General features: G+C 36.0%; 1 protein-coding gene across 5 annotated transcripts in view; it reads right to left on the bottom strand.

Moving 5' to 3' along the window:
• Window positions 1–856: 856 nt before the first annotated feature.
• The window catches only part of PDE4D (phosphodiesterase 4D), a 348137-nt gene continuing 329373 nt past the window's right edge, over window positions 857–19620 (bottom strand). For all 5 annotated transcript variants that reach the window (XM_058824292.1, XM_058824293.1, XM_058824294.1 and 2 more), the window contains 9 exons: window positions 13775–13868; window positions 9941–10113; window positions 8864–8962; window positions 8614–8778; window positions 6895–6994; window positions 3119–3273; window positions 2487–2609; window positions 1827–2009; window positions 857–1273 (listed from right to left, as the gene is read on the bottom strand). In XM_058824292.1, the coding sequence (XP_058680275.1) occupies window positions 860–1273; window positions 1827–2009; window positions 2487–2609; window positions 3119–3273; window positions 6895–6994; window positions 8614–8778; window positions 8864–8962; window positions 9941–10113; window positions 13775–13868 (1506 nt within the window). In that variant the 3' untranslated portion in view covers window positions 857–859. The remainder of the gene's footprint in view (window positions 1274–1826; window positions 2010–2486; window positions 2610–3118; window positions 3274–6894; window positions 6995–8613; window positions 8779–8863; window positions 8963–9940; window positions 10114–13774; window positions 13869–19620) is intronic.

Below are 19620 nucleotides of genomic sequence, written 5' to 3'. Positions count from 1 at the left end.
TAAAGAAAAACCCCTACAAGTATTATCCAGTGTAGTACAGATTTGTACTGAAAACTTGTAAGTTACTCTTTGGAAAAAAAAATAACCAGTGGCAGATGAAAGTGGGGTTTTTTTAAAATATAATACCTTGGTATATTTAATAAAAGTGAGCTCTAAAAAAGATCTCTCTTTCACATATTATACAAAATGAAAAGGTTAGTGCAACCCACTGGGTCACATTTTTTTCAGTCATGTCTCAGATTAGAAATAAGAAAATTATGTAATTTTCACAGCTTATCTTCATGTTGGTAACAGAATCCATTTGTGTCCCATTATTCTTGTGAATTTGTTTTCCTATAGGAACCTCAATGCTTTTTCTGTCCGTTTCCTCTACAGATGAACATTATCCAATGTCTTACAATACAATACAATTAATTCAAAAGCTATCAAAGCACACCAACATTCGTTTGGCAGGTGGTACTCCTCTGAAAGCATTTGCTATATTTAATGGAATCTGCCAAATAGAGACCTTATTAAAATGCAATTTATGGATGTTCTCCCCCTGCTTTCTGACAGCATGGAGGTGAAAATTCTGTTTACAATATTCCTGAGTGCCAAACTGAATCATCAACTTCAGTTTTGATCAACAATCATTCTGGCAGATAACACCAAGTTTTGACCATGGTTGTAGTATGTGACATATACTTTGGAAATCACTGCCTCATTTAAAAAATAAAAGAAAAATAAAAAATCCGTAACAAAACTGAAAATACCCCAGCCCCCCTAACCCTCCGCCACAAAAAAAAAAAAAAAAAAAAAAAAAAGAGAGAAAGAGGAAAAGAAAGGGAGTGAGCAAGAGAAAGAGACTGTGTTTTCATTGTTATGTGTCAGGAGAATGTTCTTCTACCATACAAGACTCTGCTGTTTGGTTCTCCTCCTCCTCCACTTCTTCCCCTACTTGCTCATCAAGAGGAATTTCAGTGGATTCTGAATCCTGGGTGCAAAGAGTCTTGGAGTCACTGAAGCTGGTGTCTTCTTCTACTTGACTTCCACTGTCCTTTTCGGTGTCTGACTCACCATCTTCCTCCAACGTTAGCTCAAACTGAAATTTTTCAGTTTGACCCTGCTTTCCCTCTTCCTTTTCTTCAGGTGCAGGAGAGGGACTTCTAGGGATTGTGCTCTGGTACCATTCTCGATTGTCCTCCAGTGTATCTAAGATATCCTGGGCATCCGGGTGAACAAGATCTGCCCATGTCTCCCACAAAGGATGAACAATGTAATCTATAAAACCCACCTGTTTCAAATAATGCAAGAATATGATTACTCACAGAGAAATTAGTAAGTCATGCAAAATATGAGAAATATAATGCTAGGAAGAGACACAAGGTACATTACCCTTAGAGGTGGCTGAAAGGAAACCATACTAGTTTATATAACAGATAAAGTCCTTTACTTTTCAGAAGTCTGTTTCGGGATATTGGATAACAGCATGGAAAGGATTTGATTTCAAGTGAAATTCCAAACAACTCCACTGCATCTAGTGAGCTAGATACCTGCTTTAAATTTAATTATGTTTTTGAAGGAAACCCCACTCAGCTGTACAGTAATTTCTTTTGGCATGTATGCTGCTTTTCAGGTCAGGACAGTGATGGAATCCCTTCAGCAAACATATTGCCATGCATTATGTTTTCACAGTAAAAGTCTCAATTTGCCTCATTTATAACTGAGGAGCTGAATTAATTAATTCAGAGGAAGAAAAGAAAAAGGTGCATTCAGAAATTGTTCAAAACATGACTATGTACTATCCTTTTCTTCCAAATGTTTAACTACCTTATAAAATCAATTACCTGTGATTTTTCTACAGATGCATTGTGCTTATCACACATGGGACTTATCTCCATTCCCCTTTCTCGTTCCCGGTCTCCCTGACGGAAAAATTCCTCCATTATTCTATCTGTCCATTGGCGGTAGAGGTGGAGCGGCTTGGTAGGGTTGCTCAGATCTGCACAGTGCACCATATTCTGAAGAACCTAGAACACGTCGAACACCTGTGGTGTTATTGCACTGAAGAAAAGCAGCTCCTTTTTTATTCACATTTCTGGTGACTGTAAAACAAAATCTTTAAAATACATGTAATGCAAAATTTATTCTAAACAGCCAAAACTTATGTGGTTGTGTGCTTTTCACACTTGGAGTAATAGCCATGAATTACCTAGCTTCTGCTGCTTCTGTCACTATAAAGGTCACAAAATCCTTGTGAGAAAGAGAATCACTTTTTTGATAATTTGAAGGGAAGGTCAAATGCTCATTCAGTCCTGAACTACCCTAGCACTTTGTTAGTCTCCCAGAGAATCTCTTAAACCATGTCATTTAGATCAGGGAGGAAACAGAAGGAAGCAGCAAAATCATGGTGTGAAAGAGATAGCTCTAATCCATGCTGGAGAATGGGGAAGACAATGTTTTCAAGTATGTAATACAAGTGCACATTTTCAGATGCATTTCCTTACCTGAATCCTGTCTGAATAGTTATCAAGAAGCAGGACACCAGAACTGGTCACTTTTTTAGTTTCAACCATAGTTTTTAAATCAGCCAGTAGATTCATATGCTTAGACATATCTGTTGCAAGTACCTAGGAAAAAACAAACAAAAAATGAACACTATGTAAATTATTTTACTGGAGTTTTTTGAATAATAATTGAACATATAAATCAACATTTTTGGAAGGAACCCATAGCTTCTATGCCTGAATACATGACACAAGTAAGAGTCCTGTATATTCATAATAGTAGGTTCTCATATTAGTTTTTTAAAGAATATGACAAAATCATTGTTCAGCATTGCTCAGAATGAACTGATCAGCCCAAATTCATCATTAACTCAGTAGCAAATTTCTACCTGTAATGGTAGAATGGCATCATCAAAACCAGCTTGAAACAGAATAGTATGCCTTCCAGAAATGCATAGAAAGTGAGTGGAACTTAAAAGACCCCACTATTTGTATTTGGGTAAGATATGACAAAACTTTAAACTTTCACTTCATTGTTTATGGGCCTGATGATGTGTAATTTATTATAAAATGTTTCTGTGCTTTGTTATTTGATGTCCTAGCTCTATGGAAGACAAAATCTCAAAACTCACAATGTCAATGACCATTTTCCTCAACGATTGTCTCTGTTTTTTGGTCAAATTCTGGAAAATGTCACAATTTTCTTCCTGCAGCAGCTTGAAACCCACAGCCAAGTGATGATTCTCCAGTACTGATGAGTCATTGTACATCAAGGCGAGTTCAGAATCTGCAATAACAATTGCAGGGCAGAACGTTACTAAAGCCTGTGCTTCTACCAAATCCCTTAAGATCTTTTTCAAATTCATTACATGCATAACAAGATTTACAGATAAACTGTTAGAAGCAGCCCTGAAAGTTACAGAATGATTCACTGAATAACTTACTAGGTCAAGCCAAAGTTGAGCAAAACAAAGAAAAGGCTTGGCAATGATGCAGTAACACATGCCTGGAGTGGCAGGTTAGAAAAAATATAAGACAGTTAATTTTTAGAATGAATTTTCATATCTGTAAGAGGCAACTTAGAAAATATTATATGCATAATATATGCATAAACACACCTCAACTAAAACACACTGATGTGTTGTCTTCTCATGCCTCTCTGTCACAATACCTAAAATTCTACTGTTAGTCAAGTTTCAGCTTCCCAGCACTTTGACCTGGGAATACACAGCTGAGGCTTTTCTGCAGGTCTGCTGAGGAGCACCAGCTTCTTGATTTTCAAATAATTTCTTTCTGCAGTTATCTAAGATGCTAAGATGCCTAGTGAACTATACAGTCATTAGTCCATGACAGCTGAAGGCTGGCAGGATGGTATCAGCTATGCTTCTGTCTTTTCCATGTAATGTCCTGTGGTGTGAAACTGCAGGCAGTGGCTTGAATGCTGCCTCGTTTTTCGTGTGGTCTGTCCCTGATGCTGTCTGTAGTACTGTCTTCACCAATGGAATTATTCTTACCTCAGCCACCCCATATGGCCGTGACAATAACACACACTTCCCAGACATGCCTGTGCTAAGGCACACATATAAGGTCAGCTTAGACCTGCTGAACAGATAGCTCTGAAAAATCAAAGCAATTACAAAAATGTCTGCACAGCTTTAGCTTTAACACAGGTATACTGAACAGTCAGCTTGCATATGCTTTAAGATACAGCTTGTAAATAAATCTATCATAAAATACTCATATAATTTTTAAGCGATCATACTTTTCCTGTGCTGTAGTAACTTCTGTTTATTGCAGCTTTTCTAGCCTAAGTCTAAACATACATCAGTCTAGTCCACTCTTAGTCCTCTTTTTTTCTTTTACATCAGCTATACTTTAAAATGCCTCTGGTTCAACAGGAGGACTCTAAAAGCTTTGATCTTCAGATTTCATTAATCTCATTATCCATTCTCCTGCTGTCTTTCTCTCTTGTCTTGAATAAATCAATCTGTTGAATCAGGGAAGTCTTCCTCTGCCTTTTCTTATCCCAAAACCAGCAAAGCCATAACAGCAAAAGCAGAAAGAAAGCAAGTTTGTAAAATGTTCTCTCTTTCGTTTTTCACAGAACACATACAAAGCTTGCATACTTGTTTTTCTCATGCAGAAATCATGCACTAGTTTATTTTCTTTTCAAACAGCTTCTGATTTGCTGCAACTGCAAAACACTCCACATTGCCAAAATACTTTAGAAGATCTGGAGCTATAGACACAGCTAAAATGCACTCAACTTCAAAATGGACATAAAAATGGAAGAAAGTTCCCCCTTGGAAACCTCTTTAACACATTGTAAGATTCAAGAATATTTTTCTGGAAGGACAGAGTTACAGTGGTAAAATAAATATCTACATCTACTCTGATGCTAATATACTTCATATTTGTTTGTTATTTAATAGCATTCAAGAGGGATTTGTTTAGTCAACAACGCTGTAATAGACTTTATATAGGAAAATAATAGTCAGAAAAGTCACAAGACTAATAATAAAAAAATATGAAAATATGGCAAATATGTACATACTTTAACTAAGTCCAACTAAGTCTATCATGTAACTAAGTCTATAATGTTTTTTTTAAAATGCATTTTTATATTTAGATGAAGAAATAAAATTAGATGGAAGCGAATTATCCTCTAAAAGTTAGGAAAATTTTGGATTTGAGAAGCAACATTAGATGATTTTTTTATGTCTCTCTTCCTGCAGTTTCTTCCTTGCACACAAAACAATTTAAAATAAACAAAATCTCTGTTTCTTTCAACCTTGCAACAGCTGAAACTTTCAATTAGTGTTTTTACTTGATTGACCAAAAGCCTCCTTTATCAAAAGCTGAACTGAGAAATCAAGATATGTTTTTAAAGCGGATAATTATCAGCATGAATATGACTCCTACATTAGCTGAATTTCAATCTAACTAGAAGTAAAAGCTTTATGCACCACTACTCATCCTTTCAACTAAGTCAACACTCTTAAACCTAAACAATTCGTTGGTTTCCTCACAGAACCTTGGAGCCACCAAGTATAACCTGGTACTCAATTTCTGACTCAACAAGCAAGGAAAAATCTTTACTTACATATGCCCACTCTTAAGATTCAATTAAGAATTTGGTTTTTGCACAAAGCTTGATTCACTCTCTGCCTGCACTGCTGAACTGTACTGGTCCCCAGTAAAGCACAAAAAATAGAGTCAATCTTAATCCTCTTTCATGAGGATGAGTCATAAAATTCAATTTCATTATAGGATGGCCCTTAGGCCATTGAGACAAACAAATCTAGGTGCAGGCTAAACTGAAGTACATGTCTTATTTGAATATACAGCAGCAATGAGTCAGAGCAGGAGCTCCCTTCTTCAAACTCTACTGCTGATTTGGGGTCATTCTATTTTAACACCTGTGAAATAGATTCTGCCCATGTGCAGAAGTGACAGTATCTATAAATGTGCAACCAGATGGGTCAAATACACAACGCTAGGTATGTTTCCATTTCTGTTGCTTTTTCTTCTTTTGTGCTTGGATTAATAGTATTATTTAAACTTTGCACTTCTGGGTCAGTTATCATAAAAGGAGAAGTTGTCAGAGAGCAGAAGAAATAACACAGTATGATGGAACTGGTACTGACCTACAAAGGGCAATAATAGTGACATTAGGCAACAAAATCCAAGCAAGTTGCCACTGGGGCAACAAACTATTGAGTAAATATGTCATAATCAGGTTCAATAAAGTTGACAGTGTTTTTATTTCAGTAGATGACTGAAGGGATAGAGGTTCAGCAAGACTGCCAACAACAGCCTTGAGGAGTGCAGAAGTACACTGTGTTTCAAATTCGGAGATAACATTGGAGTCAGAATAAACCAAACATGTTTATCATAGCTGCAGAAACAGAGTGAGGAAATTCAGTCTACAAAGCATGAGAGATCAAAAACCAAGTACAGGATACAGGATTGTCTGTCTGTTTGCTAAAAAGAATCATGCTTTTCTGCTTTCTGAATTTCTACCCTTCGTCACACCATGTTTCCAATATAAGCATATAAATTCTTGTCTTGTCCTTTTTTTTTAATCTTCCTTCATTCTCTTCTTAAAACTTTACCTATTTAATGTAAATCAACTATATTTCCAGGAGAGAAAACATGCAATACATTGAAACAATGCCAGGTTTATAGTTTATACCTCAGTAATTCTTGCTAGAGTGTACTGTGTAAATCATTACTAGAGTTAGGCAAAATGCAAAGTAATATCAGGTTTAAAATATAAACATCTATATATTTATTGAGAAAAGTTAGAGATAGAAGCAAACAAGGAATGAACTGGTGGTATTTTTCAGGTGCTATGTGCATAACTCACAGCAATTTTTTTGAGAAAACCACTAAGCATCAAACTTACTTGTGTTGATAAGAAATTGGTTTGAAACCCCAGGATGATCTACATCATGTATTGCACTGGCAAAAATTGCTGCAAGAATCTCCAAATCAGTGAACACTGCCTAGAATATAATGAAATAGAAATGACAATGACCAAACTGTGAAAAAGTGTTTCGAATAAAAAGGATTCTACTTGATTCTGGATGTGAACAAGCAAAACACATTTAAAATATACCATGATCTCTAGAGACTTTACACACAAGCTATCAAACACTTTGTAAAATCATCAATTATGTAGAATTTCATAAATATTTCAAGTTTGGCCAAAGTAAAGTGATTTGCACTTCATACAGAGAGCATCACTAAATTCTGCCACAACTGAAGTATTTTCAACTTCAGTCTGTACATAAATCCACGTTTATTAGGCAATTAAATACAGGTTTCTAACTTATAGCACAAATTAAAGTTAATATTTCAGCCTGACTCCTCTGTATCTGTATTTGAAAGATGCACATCTTCTATCTAAAGGAAATAGCAACAGACTAGACATCATCTCACTTAGCATTTACTGCTTTTCCATTTGTGTGTGATTTCTAGGAAGATAGGAAAAAGAACTGCAACAGACTTGGAATGAGCCCAGTGCCCTGTTGCCAGAAGCACCCACATGATGCAAATGTTTTCAAAATTGATCAAGGACAGCTGAGAAGGGCAAAGACCAGCAGTGGCACTGGGCAGCCATTGCCATTTCACCAGCTAAAGCTCTGCTGAGAATAAGGCCATGAAAAAAAAAGTCTGGGGAAAAAAAAACCCCTACATTTTACTGATGACTAGCTCAGCTGTGTGGTGACGCCAGTGGTGTTTTAAGAACATTACCTGATCTTCTTGAGAACAAGAAAATTTTTCTCAAGAGATTTCAAGTATTTGAGGATCCAAATGTGCCAAGATCCACTTTTTAAGAAGAAGGTAATACAGTTGTATTCAGTAACATTAAAGATTGCCCATTATAGGAGAGTCAAAATGCAGCCCTTCTTGAAAATGAAGTTAAATCCTTTTGGACTAATAAAATTCCTACTACTTCCTTTGCCTGAATTTTTCTAACTGTTTGCTGGGATATATCAACATCAATGTTTGCTATGTTAAGATCTGAACTGTGCTTAAAGAGAGAAAATCTCCATCTTTCACATCCATCTACTTCAGGGATTTAAGAACTTTCAAGACGAGAATTGCTACAAAAAGAACAGATTAATTGTTTTCCCAAAAAACTTTGCAATATTTATTGGAGGGGGGAAGTGTAAGAAAAGAGAGTCCAGTGAAAATTTAGTACATGTTCCAATCTGTCTTAGAAAAAAATACAAAAGTAGTCTTTCCAGATCAGAATAAATTTTCCTAAGAACTTCCACTTACTGTGGTTAGGCAGAATCCCACATGGGAAATAACTACAGAACAGGATGTAGCATAAATAATAAGATGGTAGAAACAAGATATGCATTGTGTTACAGTGAAAAAGCTTATGACAGCAAAAATTTCCATGTTTTAAAATGAAAAGAAGTGATGTATTCTGCACAATATTTACATGTAACTTTGATCCTCACAAAATACCTTTAGAAGAACAGAATTCATCAAAGAAATGCTAAGATTTCTTTTAAAAATATTGCAGAAATTAAGATCTTTAATGTTTAGGAGACTCTCAGTGCATCCCTTTCTCTCATAACTGCCACTTTTCTTCTTCAGTGTAGTTTACCTCTAATGCTGGGGTTGATAGTAGGACATGGGTTGACTGAACAACATCTGCAGCATGTATGTTATTGTGATACGCCACATCTGCATGGTAGTGGTCTTCCAGGGTCATCAAGTAAGTTATTAAAGTATCTACTGGAATCTTAAAAGTTTTTAACAAATCCCGCTCCTATAAAAGTAAAGGAAAAACAATTAGATTTCGAAGCACAGAACAGTCTCCAAGATAAAAAAGCAACATGACTGCTCAAACTTGCCTGAAAAATAGTGTGCATGATGACAGTCAGAGGTCTGTTTCCAGATAACTCTGCTACTCTGAAAACCTGAAGGCCCCACTTGTTCAAATCTTCAAGTTCCTAGAGTAAAATCAAGCAATGAACAGGTTGAAACCTAACATAAAAATTCCTGCAATTTTTGAGAGAAGCAATTATAAACAGAGGACTCATTAAGACCTGGCCAATGTGCAAGTTACATGCTAAACCTTGCAAGGGCTAAACTATAAACTCTGCAGCTGCTATTAATCTTGCAATATCAGAATTTACATCTACCCATTTTTCAAATTTTATTTGTCTAAGCAGGAAATTCACTGCCTCTTTAGTGAATTGCTCCAGAGGGGAAAACTCCACAGTACCTTGAATGAGTTTAACTGACACACTTTGCTATCTCATTGTCTATTGTCAATGAAGTTCAGTGAGGAGAAAACCTCCAGAGATGTGCAATGCTGCTGAGTGCATCTCTGCAATGTGCAGAGATGGGCAATTCTGCTGCTCTCTCCCTGGTCTCAGAAACACTCTTCAAATAAGATTCCTGAAAACGTTAGAAGAGGCATAACTCAATCAAAAATCCCTTTATACCAATTTTCTGTTATTACCAAGTAGTTAGCTGCTGGTGCAAAAAATAGTAAGAAATTTCATTAAAAATAAGAAAAAGAATGCACATAAAATGATACAGCTAAAAACAGGAAGGGTTAGTTCTAATGGTATATGCCCTTGTGCATTTTTTAAAAATAAGTTTGCTATCTATACATTTTCATTCCTGTGACACTACACAATATGTTTACTCTTCAATCTTCAGATACTATTTATGAATAGGAAGGCTTCTTAATGCATATACAAATGCCAGATGAAATTGTCTTCATGCTGAAATTAGCCCTTATGGTCTGATTCTGATTTTACTTGCTATTCTTCTGCTGCAACAAATTTGGGCCATTTCAAGTGATATAAATGCTTGGTGCTGCAGCTTGAAACCAATGTGTATAAGCAGAGGATGGAATAATACAGAAATATCCACACGCTGTTTATATAATTTCAAGGACATATATATATATTCTCTACCTTGGCAAGGACATCTTCTTGGTCTGTTTTAACTCCAAACCTGGGAATACTGGAATTAGTTAGGCTGGAGCTGTGCATGAGTTTTTTGACTCCACTTATCTGGGACATTGGCCTCTTCTTTTTCTCTTTCTCTTTCTGTGTTGGAGAAGGGATTTCAACTTCATGTTGCTTGTCTTCAAAAGAATTAATAAAAAGAGAATAATTTATAAAAGAATTATAAATATTATAAAATTCACTTTTGAGTTGCACCTTATGGACTTTTTAATTTTTAGAAAAACCTCTTTTAAGATCTGGATTCTTTCTATCAAGATCACTAAACCCATGAAAAGTTAAATATAGACCTATACCTCAGTAAAAGTAGATCTCTTTTACTCAAATTGCCTCATTATTTCTGAATTGGCTTTAAAAGCAACTTGTGACTGTCTGATTACCACTTCTGCCATTATCCCTAGTGCTATACAAAGGGTCAATCATCTCAGTATAAAAATGTTATTACAACCGCACAGGAATACACTTTGCAAGAAAAAATAATTTTTTTTTTTTTCAGGAGAAACAATCTCTGAAAATGTATTTCAAAACTGTCTCTGTGTGTCCTCATGTAAACCTTTAGAAAACTTTTTCAGGACTTGAAGACACGAAGAATTTAATACTTGTGGACTGGTCCTGTCTACTAAAACTGTGGCTTGGAAAGCCTTTTGTGCTTTCCAAGCCACATCTACAAGCACTTTGGATTGCTGGCAGTTCATGCCACCAGTGCAGCGTTTCTGCACTTTCCAACTAGAGTCAGTAATAATGACAAAACAAGAGAGTGCTTTGTTAACCTCTGAATTTTGCTGTGGGCTTTTGCCTCCATAGCAGTATCAACAGCATCACTTAATAAAATTTATTGACATATGTGCCAGCAAAACTTTAGACAAGAATTAAAATGAGAGTAAAATATATTTAGGCAACTGCCACAGGACTGCTGCACAACTAGTACGGGGTTGTGGAGCGCTGCAAACATGTGCTTCAAAGAAACCCAAGTTAGTGCAATGAAGGGCTTTTCTGAAAAAAACTACTAAGAACATGAATTAATTTTTGTTTCTTTTATTCATACTGTATTTCAACCTAGAGTATAATGACTCCCTTCAAATTACCTCTTTTTCTTTGCTGAAATGTACCTCCACCTTTTCTAGACCTCAAGGAATATACTAGTAAAACCACAAAAAAATCCAGAAACGATGTTTCTGACACAAGAGATGAGCCAAAACAGCTAAAAAAACCTTAAGCCAAAATAAAATTTGAAAAGAAAGTAAGAAAAATTGGGATTTTTACATGTGTATTTTTTTCCTTTCTGCAATATTCATTTCCAATACAGACTGAAACCAGATGAGGTTAGCAAGTCCATTTCTAATTAGGAGCTTTTTATATGTTTGCTTTGCTTCTTCACCCCTTTTCCTGCCTTTTTTTTTTTTTTTTTTTCTTTTAATTACCCTTTAGCAGATACTTTTAATGGACACCTCAAATTCCAAAGAAATCACAATGAAGAAGAGACTTTGGAAATGTCACCAGGTTGTAGCCTAGAGCACTGAGCCCCTGGACTACCCCATCAGAGTTCACCACTCTCCCTGCAAGGGGAAAGAGCAAGGTGGAGCGTGGCAGCCCTGGTCTGGTGCAAACCGACAACAGATGAACAGCTGTGACTTGTGCCTGTGCTTTGATGTTTATGGTTTCAGTCATATGCACAAAGTTTAGACCCATCAAACAGAGGTTCGTTAGCTGAGCTGTCAGAGTAACTCAAGTGAAAGGCAGTGTCTGTCTGAATGACTTAAATCTCCAGAGAAACTCTGTGGGACTGCCTCTGCTTTTGTATCTTTGAGCACAGAGGGTTGTGCCCATCTGAACATCCAGAAAAGAGAGCTTGCCATCTTGACCCTGTTTATGCTGTGTTCAATTACAGGTTCTCAAACATTTTCCATTCATAGAAAACAGGTTAATGATACTGAAAAAGGAAACTTTGCATATTATTATACACAATATAGGAGTTTTATGTCTTATACACAGATTATATTTATAATCATTGTAAATAACTTTGAACATTGATATATCCCTAAAGGAAAACAGTTTGGTTTTGGTTTTTTGGGGATTTTTTAATAAGAATAGAAAACCCTGTTCTCTCATGACACCTTCCTAACTTACAAATGTGAAAAATTTTGTAGATATTGAGGAGGTAAGTTACATACTAAAAAAATAAATTAGATAATAAACTCATTAAATACTTTTAGGAAGAGAAAGTTTTCTCTCTGCATAAATGTTCAGAACCTACATACTTAGACTGCATACTTTGAAAATATTTAAACAGTACGTCTGTAGATGAGCTGTTTTCACTATTGTGCTGCTCTTATACCTACAATTCTAAGTATCTAGTTTTTCATGCAGACAGAAAACAGTACCCATGGTCCAGTAAATTAGAAGTGATTGCCTCTCTGTCCCTCTTTCTGCTCGTGACTGAGATCTCATGCTAAAGGCTGACGGATGCATTTCTTTACCCTGTCAAAGTAAGTCTCAAGCTTTCAAGCGAAAGCAAGCAGAAGCTGGCATCTCAGTCTCTGCAGCCTAAGTGGGTCATCCTTTCAGGCAACTGCACACTGTGGTTTTCAGGGCACATGAAGCTGGGCAATACTGCTTGTCCGTGACAGAGCCTTGTCCCTGTCCCAGTGTCTGTGCCGCAGCAGTTGGCACACTGCTGCAACCGTGGGCCACCTGAACAGACACATTCAGCCATCCCTTTTGGGCAGGGTGACAGGATAAAATGTACTTCACATAAACACCACTCCTTCCAAAACAGTCACAAAAAGCATGAGCTATGTTATCTCACACAGAATAAGATGGATATTAACATGTATGACTGTCACTTTTTAAAGTACTTGTTATCCTAATTTAGATGTATTTCACTGTGCATCTCTTGTTATACAGTCTTTATGAACCAATGGTATTTTGCTCAAAACATGTTTTGAGATTGGCATAGTATCTTCATGTATTTTATCTTCATGTTCAAAATCAGCAATACAAAAGTTTTCTTAATTTTCATGAATTAAAAAAAAAAAGCCATAGTTAAGGAACCATATTCTTTGTAATATTGTGTTGGGCTTTTGTTAACGCTCTCATCCCAGCATGCCAAGATCTTGAGCTGCAAATACTTTCTGGAAAAAGTCTATTCAGATGTTTATTTAGTCACATGCACCTAACTGTGCATGTGCAGGCAAGGAATACCAAAATATCTTAACTGCTTGCTGTGAGATTTTATGAGGTTACATGCACTTATGTGCTTCCAGCAAACTGAAACCTCTGCAATAATTCCAGTAGAAAAATAAAGTGGTAGAATTCTCTTTAATATATAAATACATATATAATTACCACTCTGAGACTAACCCAGCTTGTCAGTGCATGGTGCTAATAAAGCCAGGTTGTAGGTTTGAGCCCTGTATGGGCCATTCACTTTAGAGTTGGACTTGACGATCCTTGTGAGTCCCTTCCAACTCAGAAGGACATTCTGTGAATCTCTGTGATTCTCTAAAAGTCATTATATTAATTTCTTAACATAGTATCAGTATAGTTGTTTTAATATGTACATGAATATTTATCTGCAATTACACAGACAGGGAAAGTAATTTAATTGAGCTGTGAGGAAGTGGATCTAACCTGATCTCTGCACAAATTCTGACAACATGATAAATGCACAGTTCCTGAAACCAGAAATTAATGTGGAAATCCACTTGCTTTTAGGCTCTAACACAGCCCAGAGAAACGTAAAAACCCCCCAAAGGCAAAAAAGTTAGCTTTTCATAGTCTTACCTAAGAAAGTGTTTGATATATATTCTGAGACCTGATTGCCTGACCTGCTCATTTCAGAGAGGTGGGTTAGCTCACGGTTGAGCATTCTTTTAAACTGGAAAAGAAAACAAAAAAGTGTAAAGTTAGCTACATCAAGATATATTTTAGTTAGAATAAGAACATGCAGTCACTTTATAACTGGGGAAAGAACATAGCATAAGAATATATATCATATATATATATACACTATGGCATCAAGAATATATACTGCATAAGCAGAAATCACAGGCACCAATGATCCACCCAACCAACTTATTCATGGATTGGACAATGTCATTCTTAACCTTTTAAAATACACCACAGTGATTCAATGACTGAGGTACAGTGTCCTACTAGTAACTAAAAACTCTAATGCATCTGCACACACACAAGTTATAATATTGCCTTTCTAATTTTTCAATTTTAATTTGGAAAGTAAATACAAATGTATTTATATCCGAGCTGTTCTCAACTAGTTCTCTCACAAGATTTGCAAATTAATATGTTTTTGCATTTTTTTGCAATTTATTAGGTAACATTTCAAACCTATCTTACCTCTCATCATTAATCTACTCAAAATTACTTTACAACATTGCTCCAAACAATCCAAATATCTTATTGACTTCAGACTAGCCAATATGAAAAGAGGTAGGTTTTGTTTTCTCTGGCCTAAAATTATTATATTCAACCAATGACTTGACCATTCTACTATCTCAGAAAACTGCAAGCATTTCCAAAAACATTGGGATAGAAAACACCCATCTGTGGAAACACCTTCTATTTCCCTCCTAGCAACTCACTCTAGGCAATCTACAGGATAAAAGCAGATACTAATATTCCATTAAATGTATAATTAATTAGGTACATATCACTGAGCCTTTCGTGATTCCTTCTAGACTCCAGGGTGAAATGATATCTTGTGGTATTATGCTTCACATGTTAATTGCATAATACAGCTCTGACTGTCTGAGATGCATTTTCATTGACTATAGCTCTGCCTTGATATTACCAACAAACAGAAGACTGCAACAATTACAAATAATTCCAGCTCTTGCCAATAAAAATTAGCATACATCTGTCATTATTGAATTTTGCCTCCTATTGTGCCATCCTTTTATTTTGTTGTAGATTTCTCAGTCATTTTTTCTCTTAACAAAGCAAAATGATTTGTGCAACTTTCAGAATCATCTTTTACCTTCTCCATGCAGTCATGACTATCCATTATATCAAGGAATAGCTACCCTTAGAGTATATACATGTAAACATTCTTCTATGTTGAAAACTGGTAATTTATAGTTTATTCTTCTTCAAAGGAGATAAACCACTGTAGTAAATATTAACCATCCCATTTCCATTCCACTGGAATCATCAAAGCTATTTCTTCAAAGTAGCCTTGAATAATGAAAGGTGTTATTTTCTTCACAATATCTTTGTAAGCCACCAATTACCATATTGCTCACAATGTGCCCAACAAAATTACCTTTAATAAAACATTCTAACCATTAGTCACTGCATTTTGCTGCCATCTTGACGTGTCATCAGCTCAGGAAGCTCCAGAGCAACAAAGACTGAATCCTACTTTAGTCACAAGCCAAAGGCTCAGCTTTGATCTCAGATATAGCCATGTGCTAGGAAGTGCTCAACACATGTCTGGAAATTAGAACCATACTGCAAACACAGCTACACATAATATGAGAACTACCAAGCTATGCACTCTAGACAAAAGCAGTCTCAACCTCTTCAGCAACGCCTAATGTTTGTCACCAATGTCAAATGTTGAAAATTCAAGCCAAGTTTACCAAGCAATATAATGACTGGTCCAAAAATACCAAGATGTTTTTCTTAAAAGTCTGTCTTTTAGACTTTTAAACACTTAAGACACTTAAGTCATGCTTTCACACTTTTTCTTCTGTTCCCACAAAAGGTGAGAAACTGTAATATATAAGACAAAAACTGAAGATGTAGTGGAATAGCTTGTCTCCGGATAGCATCTAGAGACTGCAGCTTCAAATTAAATATTGAGTATAGGAATATTAATAAAATGTCAGGAGCTGACAAAACCACATTAACTTCCAGGCATGTCATCAGTTTATCCATTACTACTTCAATATCCTCTCTTCCTTAATTTGATTAGCTAGTTCACTGGATCCTAACTTCAATAGATCCTCATCTCCCTGGTTATTTCCTAGTAAACACTTCTACATAATGCTCAATTTGGTGTTGCTGTTTTTGCTGCAGAAAAACACTAATTGTGTCATGTCTGACACTCTGGAATAAAAGACCATCTAGCTACCACTGGCATGTTCTCTTCAGGATGTCTTCTTAAAGGTTTTCCAGCTTTGAAGGAGGAACAAATCAGTATTTGCAGGTGCCTGACATAGGAAATAGGAAGGATTTTTTCTTCCTCCAAGTAATAAATTTAACTTCAGGGAGTGGGTAGAGAGGGTTGTCATTTCATACTGGAAATCATCTTATGGAACTTATGTAGCATATACTCTTTAAGAATTTTCAGCTCAGTATTTGTTGTATGAATATCCACAGCAAATGCAAGGTAGATAACATTCTTTTCTAGTGCTGTGTTCCCCACTAGTCTGTTGCAACCCTCATCTTCCCACCTCCCATCACCCCACAAGTCAGTAGAATATGAAAACTCAACCATTTCTCAACCATGAGAACTGCAGAATAGTCTGTGTAACTGCTGAACAAGGGTGTAAAGTGGAACAAGTCCCTCAGCCTCTGTAAGGCCCTCCTGCTGAGAGTAAATTCAATTGGAGATGCCTTTGGCTTAGAAGAACTGTAGCTGCACAATTTTCTCATACTCTTCCACATGTTGCTGATGCCACAGGACCAAAACTTTAATTGACATGAAAACTTCTGGACTAAGCAGGAGTTTAGAGAACTGTTTTAATTTTTCTAATTATGTGACAAAGCCTTACAACCGTCATTGCCATTGAATCAGATGAAGCTGAAGACCATATGCAGACAGCAGTGGCTGATGCAGAACAATAACGCTCTTTGAGAATATTAAAAAAATCAAACATGAGAGACAAACAGTAATCAAGATATTCAGTCATTCTTTTGTTTATACTCTGTTTCACTGTATCTGTATATTGCTCAGTCCACTTATGTTTCATAACTTGCCTTTTGAGGAAAAAAAATTCCTTTTTCTAAGAAAAAAGCAATCAAAACAGCAAAACCAAATGCGACCCTATTATTTTTTCCCAATTTTTACCTATTTCTCAAAGATTTAATTTGGGCCCAAGTGCACCCATAAATAATGACTTGTTTCAAAGATACACATCTTACACAGCTCTGCACAATTACTTAATAATGAAAGTTCGCCTCTCATGGGTCCCACAAGCTCTTATTGCCAACCAGAAAAGCTGGTTACATCCATGAGCCAACAATGTTTTATTTATTCAAGAAACACCCCAAAGTGCTTGAAACTTATCTAGAATCCACAATCTCATAATTTGGCCTCCTGCAAATAACACGCTGCATGTTATGTTCAAAACAAGTCAAAGAGGACATAAAACCATCTTGTTCCTAACAGCAGTAAATATTAAAGATGATATGTTGAATAAGAATTTTAAAAATCTGAATGTAATATACTTTCCAAATAAGAAAATAAATCATTAAGATCAAAACTCTTGTTATTAATAAACATTTAAACCATACAATTTAATTATGATATGTGAGCTCAGCATGGGGAGGAAGCAGAGGTTTTTGGCAGATCTATGCATATATTGTATTTTTCTCAGAAAGAAAGATTTTCACACATCCCACTAGGCAGTGTTGGGTTGGAAAAATGACACATACGTCCTTTGGAATGTAACAGTCCTTGACTACATCCTTAGAAAATCACCCTGAAAATGAACTAGCAATAAAATGCCCATTAAGTCAATGATACAGTTTTTCACTGCCAAATACTGATGTCAGAGCAATAGAGCCATAAGCTCTTTCTTAAGAAATACCCTGAAAATATTTCCTTAGGCAGAATTTTAAAAATTTCATTTGTTTCTATTTATTTTAAATGTTAATTTCAGCTGGCGTTAAGGGGATGGGGGGAATAAGAAAGAGCAGAGCCTCAACGCAAATACCAGCAGAGCATTCCAATATCATTGAAAATGTCTCTAAAGTGAAAAGAGTAGATATGCACCTTTATCTCCCTAAGAAGTCTGCTCTAGCAAAAACTGTAATACCTGAGAATAAAGATACATACTTTAATGATAATTAACTGAGAACAATTTCCTAATTGTTTTAAGTTCCCAAGAAGAGGTTTGTAGTTTAGGTCTTTCTGGGCTAAAGCCCAATGTGTGCACATCTCTGTATTTATATGACTGCTGTCAGCCTAGGATAAGCCTACCTGGAGGAGTTTTTTGAAAAATACGATACTTTTCTGATGCCAGCAAAGACACACAGAAAAACACAGACAAACTTTTGGAGTAACCATGTTCCCAGATGGCAACCAGAGCATTGATAGAATTTTTAGAAGAGTTTGAATGTATGTTAGAAAGAATCACTAACTTCAAGATCTAAATGGAGTTGATTTATGGCCATGAATGAGTTTGGACCACACACTTTATACATATGCGGGTTATTGTTTACACTTTAGAAGACTTTACAAATTTTGTGTAAAGCTCTTGACTCAATAACAAAGAGCTTAAGTAAAGAAGCAGCTAGTTGTGTGGAGGAAGCACACAGAACCACTCTCGCTGTAGACTCTGCAGCAGCAGGGTCTCTTCCATACAGGCTTTCTGTTCCTGCAGAGAAGGAAAGAGGCTGCCTCCAACACAGCCTTTGGCACCAATACTGAAGGTGAAACATGGACCAAAAAGCCTAGTCCTGCCTGGCCTTCAGTTTGAGCATTTATCAAGTTCCAAGTCCAGAGGAGGCTGGAATAAAAATCCTCAAAAGTGACAGGCGACCCTCATAGCACTAGCTCCCAAACCTGTGGGGCAAGGATCCCAGTTTCAGCCTTTGCAGCTGCTTCTTTTCTAGGTAACATTTCAAAAAACTTACATGAAATAGAATACATCCATGCAACATACTACTAACACCTGCAACATTCAACTTACATGACTATGTTTTGTTTCTGAAATACCTACCAATGTTATTTTTAGAACATACTTGTATCTCAAAACAAATAAACTATATTACTAGATTTGAAAAGCTTGTATTGTACAATATAACAAGGAATTTTAAATAAGTCAGCCTTACAAATTAACATAAGGCTTGTGTCTGTAGTGCTTATCGATGCAAAACCATCTTTGATTTTTAGCAGCATTCTGGATACATTAACAGCATTCTTAATAGCTAAAGGTTTGTGTTGAAAGCCCATGGGTTTAATTGGTATCAAGGCCAGGCACTGGTTTTTATAACAAGCTACAGAAAGGCAGATATCTCAAAGGCTGTCATTATGATAGTGGTGCTCATTTTTTTCAGTAAAAGATATTCAACAAAAACCAGGGGTAAGCATTCCTATTTTCCAAAATATAATTCACAGGAGATAAAGTACAGCCTGAAGTACACAGAAATATGTATATAATAAGGGATAGAAACATATACAGTGTTATATCTTGTATTACAAACAATAAGATACATCTTAGAATATATTACAATCTGGGACTAAGATATTTCAATCTTCAGAATTTCATAAATTCTCTACATAATTGCTTGGAATGTCACAAAAAATAGAATGTCTTTGCTTCTTCTCACATTTTTTTCTCTCAAAAAGCGCTGTAATAAAATTGTGCTTACGGACGACTTAGCTTCTTAACTAAAATCATTGTCTGTAGACAGTATAGGACAGTCTCTGTACAAAGAAC

This window comes from Ammospiza caudacuta, chromosome Z, assembly GCF_027887145.1.
Source record: "Ammospiza caudacuta isolate bAmmCau1 chromosome Z, bAmmCau1.pri, whole genome shotgun sequence".
Taxonomy (NCBI): Eukaryota; Metazoa; Chordata; class Aves; order Passeriformes; family Passerellidae; genus Ammospiza; species Ammospiza caudacuta.
Note: the sequence above shows the minus strand (reverse complement) of the source record. Positions and strands in the feature narration are given on the sequence as shown.